Source organism: Berghia stephanieae, chromosome 8, assembly GCF_034508935.2.
Source record: "Berghia stephanieae isolate SIO BIC M18660-M18661 chromosome 8, UCSD_Bste_1.3, whole genome shotgun sequence".
Taxonomy (NCBI): Eukaryota; Metazoa; Mollusca; class Gastropoda; order Nudibranchia; family Aeolidiidae; genus Berghia; species Berghia stephanieae.
In genome coordinates, this window is record NC_088367.1 from 8,251,973 (window position 1) to 8,272,362 (window position 20,390).

At 36.8% G+C, this 20,390-nt stretch overlaps 1 protein-coding gene across 7 annotated transcripts in view; it reads right to left on the bottom strand.

Annotated features, from left to right (window-relative positions):
* Positions 1-2,472: 2,472 nt before the first annotated feature.
* The window catches only part of LOC144978113 (protein kinase C and casein kinase substrate in neurons protein 1-like), a 58,772-nt gene continuing 40,854 nt past the window's right edge, over positions 2,473-20,390 (bottom strand). For 5 of the 7 annotated variants that reach the window (XM_078923733.1, XM_078923738.1, XM_078923734.1 and 2 more), the window contains 9 exons: positions 20,375-20,390; positions 19,763-19,962; positions 18,175-18,312; positions 16,647-16,772; positions 16,022-16,122; positions 14,704-14,824; positions 11,639-11,868; positions 5,713-5,873; positions 2,473-4,579 (listed from right to left, as the gene is read on the bottom strand). The exon at positions 20,375-20,390 is cut by the window's right edge and continues 337 nt beyond it. In XM_078923733.1, the coding sequence (XP_078779859.1) occupies positions 4,473-4,579; positions 5,713-5,873; positions 11,639-11,868; positions 14,704-14,824; positions 16,022-16,122; positions 16,647-16,772; positions 18,175-18,312; positions 19,763-19,962; positions 20,375-20,390 (1,200 nt within the window). In that variant the 3' untranslated portion in view covers positions 2,473-4,472. Of the gene's footprint in view, positions 4,580-5,712; positions 5,874-9,730; positions 9,887-11,638; positions 11,869-14,703; positions 14,825-16,021; positions 16,123-16,646; positions 16,773-18,174; positions 18,313-19,762; positions 19,963-20,374 lie in introns of all 7 variants that reach the window. The other 2 variants (XM_078923731.1, XM_078923732.1) reach the window with 1 other exon arrangement.

The following is a 20,390-nucleotide window of genomic DNA, read 5'->3' on the forward strand; positions in this document are numbered from 1 at the left end:
CTATGGATGATGAAGTAATGATACTCACTTTGGACACAAGTTAAACAAACACACCCGTGCTTTGCGCCCATATAACACGGTACAAATCTGAAATAGTGTATTCGACACAGGGCCAGTCAAAGACGCAAATAGAAAAATACAAGAAAAAAATTATTGCTTTTTCGGGAGGTCGTCTTGTGAATATCTATGTTTTGACCTGGCCCTGTTTCAGCGTTTATGATAGTCCCAGTTATATCTTAACTTACACTCGCTCCAAACTTGTGTCACACACCATATCCCATTGACACAGGAGGACACACAATCATAAACGCATAGAGAATTGAATAGCCACCTGCTACAAATCTGAAAAGTTGTGGATGAAACAGGACCAGTCAAAGCAAAAAAAAAAAGAAGAAAAATACAAGAAAAAATTATTGCAGAAAATCGGTCTGGATTTTTTGGGAGGAAATTTTTCTTGTATTTTCTCCTTTTTTTTTTTTTGCTGACCCTCTTTCAGAATTTTACATTTTGCTCCCAAATTTTGTAACATACCATCATATCGCATGGATGGATACGTGGGTACACACACACACACACACAATGACAAACACATGGATAATTGAATAGCCACCTCTGTGTTTGGCTATGGTAATAGTGGAATGTTTGAATGATAAGACGTGGCGTGGTGTGACAGTGTGTGTTGTAAATGCTTTGACTCCATCTTTAAGAACGGTAGAACCTCAAATCAAACCGAAATCCAACAAGATATTTGATTCAACACCAGAAATGGCAAAATCTAAGGGCTTTTTAAAAACTTTTTTAACAAAATCAAAACAAAACAAACCCTTAATAACAATAATTAAGCGAAAGTTAGCTCGGGATAGAGAAGGATGGAAACTGTTTGTCTGTGGCCCATACCCTGACCCAGGGTGAAAAAGGCAGTGATGATGATGATGATGAATGGCAAGCATCATTGAACAAGACCCTAGTGTTGTCAGGGTCTAAAGTCTGAACAGGAAGGATCACAACCATTTGTACTTGGAAGAAAGAATGCAGAAAATATACATCAATGTTAACACACATACAAACCAAAACATGTGCACATAACAGACACAAACACACACACACACACACACATTCTCTCTCATTCACAAACAATACCTATACTCATAATCTCTCTCTCTCTCTCTCTCTCTCTCTCTTTCTCTCTCTCTCTCTCCCACACACACTCACACACAGAGCTACAAAGACACATTAATATAGACCAATTGACCGAATAAATATGTTTGTTCATTTCAAGTTTGATCATCAAAATAATATATGATAAATTTAAACAGTAATCTCACAGGACAATTACCACAGGCTCTGGTTCAAAATTGCAAAACTTCATTCCAAGACGAGAGAGAGAGAGAGAGAGAGAGAGAGAGAGAGAGAGAGAGAGAGAGAGAGAGAGAGAGAGAGAGAGAGAGAGAGAGAGAGAGACAGAGAAAGAGAGAGAGAGAAAGGGAGAGACGGAAGAGAGAGAGAGAGGAGAGAGAGAGAGAGAGAGAGAGAGAGAGAGAGAGAGAGAGAGAGAGAGAGAGAGAGAGAGAGAGAGAGAGAGAGAGAGAGAGAGCACTGCACCAAGAAAAAATAGTGAGAAAAAAAGAGGAGAATGAAGGAGACCCAAACATCATTGCCGGTGTCATTGGTGTCATAATTTTCACTGTAACATCACTTAATTTACCACGTTTGTTTGTTTGTTGCTTTAGGTCTCTTCCAACACAATTGAGGTTATATGAGAGACCGCTGAAACAAAAAAACAAGCAATCTAACAAAAATAGTACAAATGTCAATCAAAATCATAACCTAAAGATATCATAAGCTAAATTATAAATAACCAAGAACAAACAGGCAGAGGATTTACAGGAAAAAAAATATCCCCTGTCAAAAATACAATCACAAACCAAAGAAGCAGGATAGGCTAGTAAAGAGAAGAAGAAACGACATCACTATCGGATCGTACACCCATGCGAACATCATAGGTATATGATTCAAGGGTGATGCTCCCATCCAACCACCCGCTTACCACGTTTAGAAAAGTAGAAAACTATTTTTTACAATATTAAAAGTACCATTTTCCATTTTCCAATAATAATTTAACAGTAAAAGGTAAAAGTAATTGAGGTGAAAATTTTATACAAGAAGAGACAGAGAGAGGAATTGTGGGAAATAATTGACCTAATTTCCAAGTCCATTGACGACAGGAGACGGGTCACAGGTCAGAGGTCAGAAAGATGCAGTTGAAAAATGTGAACCCCTGAAACGCGATGGAAATAAATCATTGATCAGCTGTAGTAGATAAATAAAAACACACACACACATCACAATACAACAAATCTTAGGACACGAAAAATTTCTTCAACGGAAAACAACATTTGCTTATGATTTCAACAAATTCACAATCTGGTTTTTCACCATTTGAAATGACATGGAGAAGAATTTTAAAAAAAATTTTTTTCATTGGCTGTTATTTTTATTTGTTTTTTGTTTTTTTAGCTGCATTAAATTTAATTCGCTTTTACTCAACATAGAAAAGAATAAAAAAAAAACAACAAAAAAACCACACATTAACCGTGAGCTTCAGTATGACACAACCAACATCACGTGACCTCTCACTAGATTGCACCCAATGCCCTCTTGGTGACCGTGTCAACAGTTTTTTTGTTTGTTGCTTTAGGTCTCTTCCAACACAATTGAGGTTATATGAGAGACCGCTGAAACAAAAAAACAAGCAATCTAATAAAAATAGTACAAATGTCAATCAAAAGCATAACCTAAAGATATCATAAGCTAAATTATAAATAACCAAGAACAAACAGGCAGAGGATTTACAGGAAAAAAAATATCCCCTGTCAAAAATACAATCACAAACCAAAGAAGCAGGATAGGCTAGTAAAGAGAAGAAGAAACGACATCACTATCGGATCGTACACCCATGCGAACATCATAGGTATATGATTCAAGGGTGATGCTCCCATCCAACCACCCGCCGTGTCAACAGTTAAAAACCAGATAAATGCTTGGCTTCAAAGAAGAGTGAAGTCTGGTCGATGATGTGTAAAGTGAACACATTCCAATGTGAATATGGCAAATAAGAAGGAAGACTAAGGTGATGTGTAGCCTATTCAGTTTTGTATACAAATAAATACAGCCACACATCGTACAACTCAACAAAGCTAGATATTAGTCGACGACGACGACAACAGACTCAGTAGTTTAAAATATAAATACGATTTGACAACGCCACTACCTCATTATCTCATTCGTCTGTCGTGTTTCATTCATCCTGTTTTGTTGATAAAAGGGGAAACCCGAAACATCAATTTTATTTATTTTCGTATATTAAATTGAAGCTTACATTCCATTTCACATTTTCCCTTACTTTCTTCCAAAATTCTAACGCACCTGTGGCTGCTCGGAATGCTCCAGAAAGTGGAAAATTAATGGTAAATTAAATTGAGACATGAATTTCATTCACAGAGACAAATCACTGACCTTTGACCTTTGTGAATTAACTCCAAGCTTCTAGTCTATCTTTTTATTATCCAAAAATCTTGTTGTCAAATAAATCTTAATCAAGAGAGATAATTTTTTAAGGGTTAAAATGAGGCTCTAACAAAAAAATATATCAAAAAATCTTTATATATGATATGACATTTATCTGTTTGGTGGCTGGTCTGGTCTTGTCTGGTCTGACAGAGATGACACGAAATCACACGAGCAACGAATAACTTCCATTTACGAATTTAAACAGTGATGAGGCATTTTGTCAACAATCTCCATGAGGTCTATCCGTGTAGAAGGATAATGGGTCAGGAATGATGATGAAATACAACACACAACAAACACACTTTGACTTGAGAGATTAAATTAGAAGTTTGATTCCTTTTCATTGTCGTGTCGTGTAGAGATATTAATCTGTCTTGAGGGGCACTACACACCGTGTAGCTTTTCAGTGGTCGTCGATGGTGGTGGCCATTTTAGTGATGAGTGCTGGTGTAGTACTTGAAGTACTCGAGGTTGTAAAAATAGAATCTGTGATGGTGGTGGTGATGATGATGGCGGGCATTCTAGTAGTACTGTAGGCGGTAACGACGATGACATGATGGTGGGAGTTGCAGCAGTACTGGTGGTGGTGGTGGTGGTGGTTGTAGTAGCCATAAAGATAGTAGCGGTAGTTGCAGTAGTACAAGAAGTAGTAATAGTAAGTATTATGGAATGATACTGAGCAAATGGGATTCCTACGTCCTCAGTCGTATCTAAACGACATTGGATTTGAATGGGGACTCGGGAAGGGGGGGATGATTCACCATTTAATTCATTTTTATTTCTTGTGGTTAAATATATATAAATATATATATGTCATTGTTTTATTTCTTTCATTTTAAATTTATCTATTGCTTCTTCATTTAGTCTTATTCGTTCGTTCGTTCGTTCGTCTTTCATTCCTTTCAAAGCCTTTCCACGTAGTTCTTGGGGAAGAATCCCTCCACGCCGTCCTTGAGACCTTTACACCAGCCCATCTCATCGGCCACAGCGACCTGTCTGAACACGTCACCTACATGGACAGTAGAATGGATAAACATGGCCGTCAATAAAATAAATGATTAAATGAATGAAGGAATAAATAAATAAATAAATAAATAAATAATTAATGTGCCTGAGAATAAGACAAAAGGTCATTTTTGAAATATTTATCACGAAATCTATGGAAATAATCTTATTTTTCATGGGGTTTTTTTCTGTGTTGCGCTAACAAGGGGTCACTGGTCGACATCAACGCTTAACATGTAGGATCAGACATGATGCCTGTATGGCAAAAAATTACATTTATTTTTTTCAGAAGCAAAGCTGTTGACAGCGAGATTTCCATTCCATTTTACACCTGAGAACGATGAGAGATGAGAGTAAAGAGCTTTTGCCAATTTTGTGCCGCCCATTACGGGACTTGAACGAGAGTTTTTGGCAAGGTGAGGATCATTTCAATTGATCGAATTTTGAAGGATGAGTTATTACTGGCCAAAATCTTTAAAATGTGTTTTTTCAGAGTAAGGCAGAATACCAGTTTAAGATGGAAGGTTCGAATCTATAGATACACACCACTCATGTTTGGTTAAAAAAAAAAAATTATTTAAAAAACTTGAGCTTTTATATAGCGCATTATAACTTAATATGCTCAAAACACTTTTCAAGGGGTCCCAGATCAACAGCAATATTATGCCTGTTAGGTGATATTACAATTTTTTTTCCGACGGAGAAAACACTGTTAACGGCCAGGCACTCATTTTACACCTGAGTACGGGGAGAAAATGCAAGTAAAGTGCCTTTTTTTCAAGGACTCAACTATGCGCCGGACGAGGCTCGAACTCAGGACCTTCCGATCCGACTGGCTGGAAACTTCTTGCGTGGAGATGTAGCCATATGCTACTACTACTAGGGAAGACAAAAGACCCCAACCAGTGGAGGTGGAGGAAGAAGAGAGAGAGAGAGAGAGGGGGGGGGGGAAGAAGAAGAAGAAGAAGAAGGAGGAGAAGGAGAAGAAGAAGAAGAAGAAGAAGAAGAAGAAGAAGAAGAAGAAGAAGAAGAAGAAGAAGAAGAAGAAGAAGAAGAAGAAGAAGAAGAAGAAGAAGAAGAAGAAGAAGAAGAAGAAGGAGGAGGAGGAGGAGGGAGAAGCAAGAGAAGACAACTCACCAACATTCAACTCTAACTCGTCATCTTCTGCCTTGGCATAGCTGTAGAGTGCCCGAACCACCCAGCCGTCAGACGGGGGGTCCTCTGATGAATCCTGGTCTCCGTAGTCTTGGTCTGCGTCACCAAATGGGTTCTCTCCATTGTTTACTGTGGAATCGTGGCTGGAGACAAAAGGGAAGAAGAAAAATAAGAATAAAGCACACATAAGTACTCTGAATGTAAAATTTTAAAAAAATGAGCTTTTATATAAAATTGAGCTCAAAGCACTTTACAAGGGATCCCAGGCCAACAGCAACACTTAACATGTAGGACGTGACATAACACCTGTTAGGCGATATTACTATTTTTTCGGACAGAGACAACACTGTAAATGGCCAGTTACTCATTTTATGCCTGAGTAAATGAGAGTAAAGAGTCTTTTCCAAGGAACTTCTGATCCGAAAGCGAGTGTCATACCACAAGACCACATAGCCGGAAATGTACCATAATATCCTAGTTAGAAATTTTGAGCAGTCACTTGTTGTAAGATAAAAATCTGAAAAGGTGCATCGTGAAACGGTCAGGGAAAGCAGACAGAAAAATATAAGAAAAAAAAAAATGATCTCATTAAATTGGCTTTCCTCAAATTAGGATCAGACATCAAATCTAAATACAGCAATCAGGCCTTAAATGGCTGGTGAAAAATTGTCAAAAATAGACCAGCAGGACAATAATATGTATTAATTAGTAAACACAACACAGATACGACACGTCAATTGACTAGTCAAATCCCGTCACTTTCCCCAACTCATTTATAATACAAAACAAGCAGGTCCTGCTTAATTTATGGTAACAAAAACAAAAACAAAATCCCAATTAACAGAGAAAGGACACACATTGCGGTCCCACGTCTGAGTTAGTTGTAAAATGAAAGGAAGAGAACAATTCCCTACTTTTTTTTAAGGATGTGTATCTAGTGCTTGACACGAGAAGCTGTGCATTGTCTTCGCAATAATAATAATAATAATAATAATAATAATAATAATAATAATGATAATAATAATAATAATAATAATAATAATGATAATAATAATAATAATAATAATAATAATAAGCATATTGGTATTGTTCCTTCCCTACAGAAGGCTCAAGGTTCAAAGTGAAAAAACACTGAGAGGAAGCGGATTCGGTAAAAACTTTTAAAAGAGAGAGAAAGAGAGAGAGAGAGAGAGAGAGAGAGAGAGAGAGAGAGAGAGAGAGAGAGAGAGAGAGAGAGAAGAGAGGAGAGAGAGAGAGAGAGAGAGAGAGAGAGAGAGAGAGAAGAGAGAGAAGAGAGAGAGAGAGAGAGAAGAAGGAGAGGAGAGAGAGAGAGAGAGGAGAGAGAGAGGAGAGAGAGGAGAGAGAGAGAGAGAGAGAGAGAGGAGAGACTCGGCATACAGCAGGCTGTAGTTATAATATGTGGTGATCGTATCAAAGCTCGTTGTGTTTAGAATCTATAATATAATATATGGTGGTGAATTACAGGCACTAGATAGACAAACTGGACAATCTTGCATGAAATCAGAAATAAAAAACAAACTTTCCACCCCCCCTCCCCGCCCCCTCCTTAATGGTGTAGTCAAGAGATGACAACCCAATAAAGCAACATAAGACTAAAAAAAACAACAAGTATTTTGATTTTAACAATAAGGTTTTGTCCTAAAAGTCAACAACAAATTTAAAAATAAAAAAAAAAATAAAAAAAATAAAAAAAATATTTAAAAAGAAAAACAAAACAACAACAACCAACACCCCCCCCCCCCCACCCCTATAATTAAAATATGGATCATAAATTATTTATTTTAAAACGACATTTAGATGTACAAGTTTTCCGCCCAATTCAATTAGTCCTCCATATTACACAAGTAAACACCGCTAAATCATCCAGAAAAAAAAAGGTGTTTTAGAAATCCTGGGAGTTATTAGATTAGATTAGAGACGATTGAAAAACTGAAAAACTGAAACGTTCTGAAGAAAAAAAGGGAACAAAACCCTGGGATATGGCAGCTCTGCATAAAACCATGCAATTACAGACAATACCATAAGTATGGTACACACCTATTATACTAGCACAATTTTACTATACCATTTGTATGGTACACACCTATTATACTAGCACAATTTTACTATACCATTTATATGGTACACACCTATTATACTAGCACAATTTTACTATACCATTAGTATAGTACACACCTATTATACTAGCACAATTTTACTATACCATTAGTATGGGACACACCTATTATACTAGCACAATTTTACTATACCATTAGTATGGTACACACCTATTATACTAGCACAATTTTACTATACCATTAGTATGGTACACACCTATTATACTAGCACAATTTTACTATACATTAGTATGGTACACACCTATTATACTAGCACAATTTTACTATACATTAGTATGGTACACACCTATTATACTAGCACAATTTTACTATACCATTAGTATAGTACACACGCACAATTTTACTAACGCTAATTTTCATTGCAGAAGTCTGCCTATTCTTATTTGAAGGGAATTGGTTACACAACACATTCTCGTTTAATTTCTGAAAATGATTGAATGCCCCAAGAAAACTGTCATTGACTCTTACATTTTAAAGAGAAAAAAATCCAACATTAAATGAATGACAAAATATAAATCTTAAAACTATGAAATGCTAAGCAAAAGATTTGAATTGAAATAGAAAGAAAGAAAAAAACAATCAAATCAAAAATGATGAGGATAATAATAATAATAATAATATAATAATAATAATAATAATAATAATAATAATAATAATAATAATAATAATAATAATAATAATAGTAATAATAATAATAATAATAATAATAATAATAATAATAATAATAATAATAATAATAATAATAATAATAATAATAATAATAATAATAATAATAATAATAGTAATAATAATAATAATAGTAATAATAATAATAATAATAATAATAATATTAATAATAATAATAATATAATGTAATAATAATAATTATAATAATATAATAATAATAATTATAATAATAATAATAATAATAATAATAATAATAATAATAATAATAATAATAATAATAATAATAATAATAATAATAATAATAATAATAATAATAATAATAATAATAATAAAAAGTAAAAGGAGAAGAAGAAGAAATTGAAATTTGGCACGGGTTCTCACAGCTTTCCCTATTCAATTCAATTGGGTGATTTCTTCTCACTATATTCTTTCAGACTTATTAATTTATTGTGTATTATTACGACTGATATAGCGGACAGAAATGGTGTGTATGTAATTGAAACATTTACCATCATTACTGGAATGTCACGTTTACCATTGGATAACCATGAGTTTCTTTATCATCGTTGCAATCGTTGTTGTGACTTTAATTATCATCGTTGCCGTTGTCAAATTCATACCGTAACTGCCACCAAAAACGTTGAATCAAGAACCAGCAAGCTATGTTCCAAATCAATATTTGCGATTTTGTTCACAAATTTGTGTTTTTCTTTTATAATGGTTTCAGCGTAAAAAAAACCCTCAAACAACATTTTGTTTTGAAGGAAATAATAAATCTATTAAATAAATACAAGTTTCTGATGACAAAATTCAGATGCCTTATGGGCCACTTGGCATAAAGATGATACGTAAATACGATGATAAACTCTTCTTATAAACAAATCGGTAAAGAAAGAAAAAAAAAGCATTTTTTTTCAACAAGTTACCCAACAAGTCACCACAGAGAAGAAACAATAAATGAATAAAAATAAATTTGGTAAAACATAAATAAAGAGACAAGCAAACAAGCAATCCAAGAAATAATTAATAAAAGAAACACATGCATGGACAAATACAAAAATACGGATGATAATAATAAATAAATAAAAACACAAATGCCATATCGATGCAAGGCATGCTGGGTAATTTGGCAAGACGTACGTAGCAAATCAACAATTCAGCATGATCACGGTCATGCATAGTTACAAACTCATTACTTTTTCTGTGTCTCCGATTGAGAAGACTCGACACTAGTCAACTCCTGTGACTTCCCTAATCTTTCTTCCACTCCTCCTCCTCCTTCTCTAATTTCTTCTTCCTCTTCTTCTTCTTCGTCTCCAAAAGGATTCAAGGATCTATTGTAGCTTTCTTTTCTGTATTTCCGTGTAGACAAGAAGAGAAAAACTTTTTGAAAAGTCGCTAATAAGAAAATATTTATAACTTTAGTTCACGTTCACAAAACTCATGCTTAGACAACTAGCCTAATTCTGCTGGCTTCATATGAAGGGCCAATCAATCAAATATGCTCAATTTCTATTCATTTTAAAATAAAGACAGTTCCATAAAAAAATAATTTTAAAAAACAAAATCAAGAGGAAAGAGGAAAAAACCCCAAATAACCCAACACCTATATAATATTATGTTTCATCTGACTTTGTAATTTGTTTGTAAAGCATATTCAGAGTTTAAAGAGCGGAGCTCACAAAATTTCGAGACATTATCTGTGTCTTTTTAAATATTTTGTAAAAATCTATAGATACGGATGGAAAGAAATGAGCAAGCATGTTTTGGGAGAGGATGGGTGGTGAGGATGAATGATGTCCCTTGACAGAGGATAGGATGGGTGGTGAGGATGAATGATGTCCCTTGACAGAGGATAGGATGGGTGGTGAGGATGAATGAGGTCCCTTGACAGAGGATAGGATGGGTGGTGAGGATGAATGATGTACCTTGACAGAGAATAGGATGGGTGGTGAGGATGAATGATGTCCCTTGTTAGAGGATAAGATGGGGGGTGAGGATGAATGATGTCCCTTGACAGAGGATAGGATGGGTGGTGAGGATAAATGATTCCCCTTGACAGAGGATAGGATGGGTGGTGAGGATGAATGATGCCCCTTGACAGAGGAAAGGATGGGTGGTGAGGATGAATGATGTCCCTTGACAGAGGATAGGATGAATGATGTCCCTTGTCGGGATATACGGGATATACACGTATAGGATGAGTAGGACAAGACATAAGGCCCATTCTCAAGGGATGTCGTTGGAGGACGGACACAAGGGCTGGTGTTGATGACATCATATCCTGTGGTACGAGTGCTGTGGTGGGAAATGGTGACCTTTAAGTCTCGTATCTACGATAAAACTCACTTCCTTATTTGATTCATACTCCAGTGGCAAAAGAATTGACGAGGAAAAGGACTTCCAAAGTCCGTGATAAAAAATCTTCAATAGGAAAAAACAAAACAATAACAATAACACCTAACAAGAGCGATGGATCTATCTAAATTCTGGCATGCGACAACAAAATAATTTGTAAAACCTAATGAATATCCAGAAAGGAGAAAAACAATACATAAACATGTGATAAATTCTATGACAATAAACAAATTTTTTTTTTTTAATGAATAAATGAAAACACCGATCTACATACATGATGGGCGCTAAGGGTTGGCGAATAAAAATCCTGAAATTCATTCAAATAATCATGATGAAAAAGCCGAACGTTTTGTATTTACCACAATGGTCACTATGCTAGCAAAGTTACTAAGTTGTCTTATATTGGATGAAAAAAAACTATGAATGAATCCTAAATTGACAGAACGTTTTAAAAAAAAAACATTGAGAGAAGGAAATGACCAATGAAAAAAAAAATTGAAAAAAGAGAGAGAGAGAGAGAGAGAGAGAGAGAGAGAGAGAGAGAGAGAGAGAGAGAGAGAGAGAGAGAGAGAGAGAGAGAGAGAGAGACAGGGAGAGAGAGAGACAGGGAGAGAGAGAGATAGATCGATGAGAGAGAGAGAGAGAGAGATAGATCGATGAGAGAGAGAGAGAGAGAGAGAGAGAGAGAGAGAGAGAGAGAGAGAGAGACAGAGAGAGAGAGAGAGATATCAAGGCCAACACAATACCTGTCAGAATTGGACGTGGTGGCTCCATGCGAGTTATTGGAGGTCTGTGTCGTGTACGTCTGCTGGGGTTGGTACTGGTGCTGGGGCTGAGGTGGTTGCTGCTCGTTGGTGTAGCTACCGTAACTGTCTTCCCGCGAGTGTTTGATCTTGGTGATCATGATACCGCCGTCTGCAGAGCCCACGTTGGATTTGCCTCGCTTGGAGATTGCCTGGAGGCCTGGTGAGTATTCCTTGAGGAAGAAAGAAAAGAAGAAGGTTTGTTTTTGTTTTTAGGTGTTTAACGGCGCTTTCGACACTATTTAGGTCATTTAAGCACCCGTTTCTGTCTTTTATCAATTTTTATCGGCCTTGAGGGGCCATAGCTGCTCAATCGTGTACTGTTGTAATAAATTTTTTTATAAAATCATAATAGTTACATGTTTGTTATTAAAAAATACGTATTTACAATTTCTGCAGGAGTTCACATTCCTGCAGATACTTTAAAATTGTAAGCGGATCGACCGACTGGACTGGTAGTACTTAAGGGAATCTCAAATTCTTATTGCACCGATCCACGAACCACAAGTATCTTGGAAGGTGCAAATAAATTATTTATTAAAAAAAAGAAAGTTTGTTTTCTCTGGGTACCTAGTCATGTGGGTATCCAGGGGAACGAAGAAGCGGATCGACTGGCAAAAGAGGCGGTGAGCCAAGAATTACAAGAGGGCAGTAAAATCCCACATGTAGATTAAAGATCAATATATGTTTTGTTTTCGTTTGTTTTTAAGGGTTTTACGGCGTTTGCAACACATTTAGGTCATATCAGCGCCAGTAAAAAGGAAGAAAATGGGATAGTAAAAAATTCTAGAATTACAAAAAAAGCACCCAAGAAAAAGTAAGACATAGGGGAACTGGGAACAAATAGGGATCAGAAGTAGAATCCAAGAGCATACTATCAATGTATTTAGTTTGAGATCACCTATAAGTCTCATCCGGACATAAGCACAAAATCCAACTAAGAGGAATACACTCAAATGCTTACATTATACATTCAAAATAACAAATATAATAACACATAACAGAGAGATGATTTACAAGGAAAAAAATATCATCTCCCAAAACAATAACTATGCATTTGACTGTTTCCCTCCCAGCTAGGACTCCGGCCAGGGCCAGGACAAAACCAAGTAATCTCATTCCAAGACAAAGACAGAAAGCCAGTTGGAAAACATAAAAGGGGATTGAAGACACATTATGTACCCCCCTGCCCACTATGGGAGGTCAGGAACCCCACCCAGGATCAATATAAAAGAAGAAGGAGATCACCATGGAGAGGGCATAAAGACTCTATAGATCAGGGGTGAGAATGACTGGTCACAAAAAAGTGGTTGTAGTAGTAGTGGTGGTGGTAGGGATGATGGTGTGATGGTGGTGGTAATAGTAGTGGTGGTAGGGATGATGATGTAGTGGTGGTTGAAGTAGTGGTAGTAGGGTTGATGATGTGGTGGTGGTTGTAGTACCTAGTAGTTGCCGGAATGATGATGTGGTGGTAGTTGTGGTAGTGGTGCTAGGGATGATGGTGTGGTGGTGGTAGGGGTGATGTGGTAGTGGTGGTAGGGATGATGATGTGGTGGTGATTGTAGTAGTAGTGGTGGTGGGGATGATGATATGATGGTGGTTGTGGTAGTGGTTGTAGGGTTGATGATGTGGTGGTAGTTGTAGTAGTAGGGTTGGTAGGGATGTTGTGGTGCTATTTGTAGTAGTAGTGGTGGTAGGGATGATGATGTGGTGGTGATTGTAATAGTAGTGGTGGTAGAGATGTTGATGTAGTGATTTTGGTGAGTGTTTTTTTTTATTCAGTGATGATAATAGCAATTTGTCAAAAAGGAGGAAAATTTCTCGGGCTATCGATCAAACACAAGCAAAGAAACCTAGTAGTAATTATTTAGCTTATAAATACAACCCAAGAATCTCTCAAATTTAAAGCCATAGTCCAAAGGTAAAAGAAAAAAGATTAAACTAAGCCAATCACCATTGCTTTGTTCTAATATATCATCTCTATATACCAGATGATTTAATGTGGTTGCGAAAGAAAGAAAGAAAGAAAGAAAGAAAGAGAGAAAGAGAGAGAGAGAGAGAGAGAGAGAGAGAGAGAGAGAGAGAGAGAGAGAGAGAGAGAGAGAGAGAGGGGGGGGGGGGAATGAGAGACTTCTTTACCAGAATAACTTATGTATTGCCCTTTTGAATTCTATATCCAAAAAAAAATAAATAAATAAAAGAAAAGAGAAATAGAAAGAAAGGCAAAGGGAAAAAAAGAGAGATTAAAAAGGCAATAGGTACCTACAACAGGGGAAAAAACCCCAGACCCATTTGTCCCTCCCCTTCCCCTTCAACCATCAACTAACTAAGCAAAGAACACTACTGGTCTTCTGTGTCAATTGTGACATCTGGTGCCATACTGTCTGGCCCAACGTCATAAAAACGGGACCGTCACCAAATTTCACGAGACTGAGCACAGGTGTCAAAATATGACATAAGACATAATGGTGATTTTGTGGGTTTGAGGAAAATGTTTGACACGGCAAATTTGAAAAAGGAGGAAATGTGATGGGATGGGCGGAGATAAACTACCATTTAGGCGGAAATCCGCCTTTAGGCGGAAGATTCTCAGCCCTGATAGATACTTGTCATGGAAGAACTTGGTTTTTCACTATTATTATAAATAGCAATGTGAAATTGAATGTAAGCTTCAATTTAATATACGAAAACAGATACAATAGACGTTTCGGGTTTCCCCTTTATCAACAAAACAGGATGAATGAACACTACAGACGAATGAGAGAATGTGGTTGTGGCGTTGTTAAGATGAATAAACAAAAACATTGAATGTGTGCACTTCGCTAAGAAACTACTCAAAACATTGCCAGCCAGAAATATATCGGACCAACACACAAAACCATGAGTAATCTTCAACAGATGTTGTGAATATTTTAGCTAAACGCACAGTTTCAATAAAAAATGGTAGAGATGTTAAGTGCTCCAAAAGTGGGCACTGACTCAATGTGTAAATTCCTGATTCCTCCTACCTCAAATTCGGGCCAGTTCATGTGCATTCCAACCCCGTGATTCGTTGACCACCATTTCAGGTCTTTGTTGGCGTCCTGGTTGCCAATCGTTGCATGGAGACTTGTGTAAATTTGGCTATACCTACACAAAGTAAATAGATAAATAAATAGACTTGTATAAATTTGGCTATACCTACACAAAGTAAATAGATAAATAAATAGACTTGTATAAATTTGGCTATACCTACAAAAAATAAATAAATAAATAGACTTGTATAAATTTGGCTATACCTACACAAAATAAATAAATAAATAGACTTGTATAAATTTGGCTGTACCTACACAAAATAAATAAATAAATAGACTTGTATAAATTTGGCTGTACCTACACAAAATAAATAAATAAATAGACTTGTATAAATTTGGCTATACCTACACAAAATAAATAAATAAAGACTTGTGTAAATTTGACTGTACCTACACAAAATAAATAAATAAATAAATAAATAAATAAATAAATAAATAAATAAATAAATAAATAAATAAATAAATAAATAAATAAGTAAATAAATAAATAAATATACTGTAGAAAAAACATGGAGACTTGTATTTATATGGCTGTACCTGAACAAAATAAATCAATAAATAAATAGATAAATATATTGTAGAAAAAACATGGAGACTTGTATAAATTTGGCTGTACCTACACAAAATAAATAAATAAATAAATAAATAAATAAATAAATAAATAAATAAATAAATAAATAAATAAATAAATATATTATAGAAAAATTATGGAGACTTGTATAAATTTGGCTATACCTGAACAAAATAAATAAATAAATAAATAGATAAATATATTGTAGAAAAATCATGGAGACTTGTATAAATTTGGCTATACCCAAACAAAATAAATAAATAGATAAATCTATTGTAGAGAAAAATCAACAAACAAATAAGTAAAAATAAGTGAAACAAAAAAAGAAATTGATAAAATAAACAAATATTACATAAATAAAACAAAACAAATTTTACGCTTCCAAAACTTAACTAAAATAATTACCCGACACATTTGGCAATAATCAAATATAAAAATAATATCCTTTGCTTGAAAAAAAAAAATCAATTGAAATTATTTTTTTATTAATGAAATATTGAAAGCAATTAACTAGAAATAGAAAATATATTTTTAAAAATAAATTAATGTTATAAAAGATAGGAGAGAGCAGAAAATTGATGAAAAAAAGAGGTAAATTATAGGTGAGAGAAAGATGAATCGCTATTATGATGATGATGATGATGATGATGATGATGACGATGACAAAGCAAAAATTCTTACTTGGCATCAACGCTTAGATCTAAACAGGCGTGAATATCATACATTATTTTCTTGAAAAAGTCGATTCTCTTGTGTTCAAACTCCTGACATTTGTTGTATACCTGGTAGAAATAAATAAATAAAAATAATAATACAATTGAATACATAAAATAAACTTTTGACCCATGCTGGTAATCAAGGGTCTGACAAGATTTCTTGGAAAAAAGGGTCATTGATTAGGGGGCAGCGTGTCTCAGAGATACAGTCTTTGCTTTGTCTTTGTCACAAGATGGCATAGCCGCACATACGAAAGCTGTGAGCTATGTGGTCTTGTGGTATGACACTCGCTTTCGGATTGGAAGGTCCTGGGTTCGAGCCTCACTCAGCGCATAGTTGAGTCCTTGGAAAAGGCTCTTTACACACTTTCTCTAACCGTATACAGGTGTAAAATGAGTACCTGGCCATTAACAGCGTTGTCTCTGTCCGAAAAAATTGTAATATCACCTAACAGGTGTCCTGTCTAATTCTACATGTTACATGTTGCTGTGGTAAGGACCCTTTGTAAAGCGCTTTGAGCACATTTAGTGGATACTGCAGAAATATAAAAGCTCACGTTTTAAAGTAAAAAATAGATTGCAATCGGTACCTCTGTCATGTCTTCAATATATTTGGGGTTGTAACTGTTGATGTCGTTGATGGCCGCGTTGTATTTCTCCCTTGTGCCGTCTACATCCTGTTGGCATCTGCGTAATTTGTCCTGAAGCTTTGTCAACTGAAAACGTACAAAAAGAAACGATAACACGTGTATTATGATTGGACAGTTTAACATTGAAATAGTGAAATAACTAATGCTCATAAATCTTCCTCCTCCTACTACTACTACTACTACTACTACTACTACTACTACTACCACCACTACCACTACTACTACTACCACAACTACTACTACCACTACTACTACTACTACTACTACTACTACTACTACTACTACTACTACTACTACTACCACTACTACTACTACCACTACTACTACCACCACTACTACCACCACTATCACCACTAATACCACCACTACCACTACTACTACCACCACTACCACTACTACTACCACTACCACCACTACTACTACTACCACCACTAACACTACCACTTCTACTACTACCACCACCACTAACACTACTACTACTACTACCACCACTACTACTACTACCACCACTAACACTACCACTTCTACTACTACCACCACCACTACCACTACTACTACCACTACCACCACTACTACTACTACCACCACTAACACTACCACTTCTACTACTACCACCACCACTAACACTACTACCACCACCACTAACACTACTACTACTACCACCACCACTAACACTAACACTACAATTACTACGACCACCTCCACTACCACTACTACTACTACCACCACCACTACTACTACTATAATTACCACCACTACCACAACTACTACTACCACTACGACTACTTTATGATTACATCTATGTCTGTTCTTGCAACAACAACAATGATTAATATTATTAGTGATGCTAAGTCGTCTGCGTCTACTATAACTACTACAAAGACTTGAAAAATGGCCACTTTGAGGACCACGACCACGACCAAAAGAATAACTTACTTACCATTAGCTGCCACTAAATAAAGGTTAATGTTATGTTAGAATAGAATTTGAAAATGGTAAGGAACATTCTGGCCAAGCCATTAGAGGGTCAACACCTCATGGTACTGAGTTCGATCCTTTGCCTTGAGCCACGTAAAACACATTGTCATTTCCTGTTGTCTTTTTTTATTAACAAAGTTAAATTCACCTTATCAGTGCTGATGGTGACAAAAAGGGAAAAAGGAGGAAAATTATGAATGGTTTTCTCCACGCCACATGTTTACTTCACTAACCCCTACTTTTAGAGCCATTGAGATGAAAAACTACTCTAGCTATCTTCTGGATAGTGGGGAAACTGCACCAGTTTGTTCCACCACACATCAAATCTCTCAAAGCCAGAAAATTTGATTGAGGAAAATGTCATTTTTCAAAGGAGGAAATTCCTCCTCTGACACAAAAATCGCGGATTTCTGCAGATCCGAGGAAAACCATCAGCACTGCCTTATCTTATCTCAATCCAGACACGACTGATTACGACTGCTGTACCAACCTGATCCTGTGAGACGGTGCTGTCCCCCCTGGCGTTGTTCTCTTGGTTGGCCATACTCTTCTCAGCTCGACATGCGGCGTGGTAGTCTTTCTTGGCTGCCTGGACTTTGGACAGATGCTTTCCCCAAGGCTTTTGAACCTGAAGACGATTGAAATGGGACCGTTTTGAAATGATTCACCTGCTTTTTTCCTCCCCCTCCCCCTCGTCTTCTCCTCCTCCTCCTACTCCACTGTCTTCTCCTCCTCCCCCTCCCCCTCATCTTATCCCCTACTCCTTCTTTGTCTTCTCCTCCTACTCCTTCTCAAAACGGATGTCAGAAACTAACCTTTCTAAAACTGTCTTTGGACACACAAAATGGATGGTAAAGACAGCCCAATCTAAAACTGTCCTCGGCCACACAAAATGGATGGTAAAGACAGGCCTTTCTAAAACTGTCCTCGGCCACACAAAATGGATGGTAAAGACACCTTTCTAAAACTGTCCTCCCACACAAAATGGATGGTAAAGACAGCCCTTTCTAAAACTGTCCTCGGCTACACAAAATGGATGGTAAAGACAGACCTTTCTAAAACTGTCCTCGGACACAAAATGGATGGTAAAGACAGACCTTTCTAAAACTGTCCTCGGCCACACAAAATGGATGGTAGAGACAGCCCTTTCTAAAACTGTCCTCGGCCACACAAAATGGATGGTATAGACCCTTTCTAAAACTGTCCTCGGCCACACAAAATGGATGGTAAAGACAGTCCTTTCTAAAACTGTCCTCGGCCACACAAAATGGATGGTAAAGACAGACCTTTCTAAAACTGTCCTCCCACACAAAATGGATGGTAAAGACAGCCCTTTCTAAAACTGTCCTCGGCCACACAAAATGGATGGTAAAGACAGACCTTTCTAAAACTGTCCTCGGACACAAAATGGATGGTAAAAACAGCCCTTTCTAAAACTGTCCTCGGCCACACAAAATGGATGGTAAAGACAGCCCTTTCTAAAACTGTCCTCGGCCACACAAAATGGATGGTATAGACCGTTTCTAAAACTGTCCTCGGCCACACAAAATGGATGGTAAAGACAGACCTTTCTAAAACTGTCCTCAGCTACACAAAATGGATGGTAAAGACAGTCATTTCTAAAACTGTCCTCGGCCACACAAAATGGATGGTAAAGACAGCCCTTTCTAAAACTGTCCTCGGTCACACAAAATGGATGGTAAAGACAGACCTTTCTAAAACTGTCCTCGGCCACACAAAATGGATGGTAAAGACAGCCCTCTTCGGCCACACAAAATGGATGGTAAAGACAACCCTTTCTAAAACTGTCCTCGGCCACACAAAATGGATGGTATAGACCCTTTCTAAAACTGTCCTCGGCCACACAAAATGGATGGTAAAGACAGTCCTTTCTAAAACCGTCCTCGGCCAAACAAAATGGATGGTAAAGACAGTCCTTTCTAAAACTGTCCTCGGCCACACAAAATGGATGGTAAAGACAGACCTTTCTAAAACTGTCCTCGGACACAAAATGGATGGTAAAGACAGACCTTTCTAAAACTGACCTCGGCCAAATGAAATGGACGGTAAAGACTGACCTTTCTAAAACTGTCCTCGAAGTCTTTCGTCTCCTTGAAATGCATCATTGACTTGTGATAATTGTCCTTCTGCCAGACCTTGATGGCGCTGTGGACTGAGGACATGAGCTTGTCGGCCATGTTGGTGTGTAGGTCGGCCACTTGGTCCGATTCAGTCAGCACGCCTCGCCAGGCACCTTGGGTCGTGCCATACTCTGGACCTGACAATGGGCAAGAAATGGACAGAGTTACAGATGTGTTAGAAGACAGTAGAGAATGAAAACTTCTATCTGTGGAAAAAGAGTTGTTGAACCCGAGACCTGACTGGGGGTGATACAGCACAACGATTTGATTTTGATTTGTGCGGCGATGTGGTCTTGTGGTATGACATTCGTTTTAGGATTGGAAGGTCCTGGGTTCGAGCCTCACTTGGCGCATAGTTGAGTCATTGGAAAAGGCTCTTTACTTACATTCTCTCACCGTACTAAGGTGTAAAAAGAGTACCTGGCCATTAACAGCGTTGTCTTTGTAAATATTGTATTGAAACTGTTTGTCTGTGGCCTATACCCTGACCCAGGGTGAAAAGGCAATGATGATATAGTTATATCATAGTTATCATGTTATCATGATTACCTTTGTCCAAGAAATT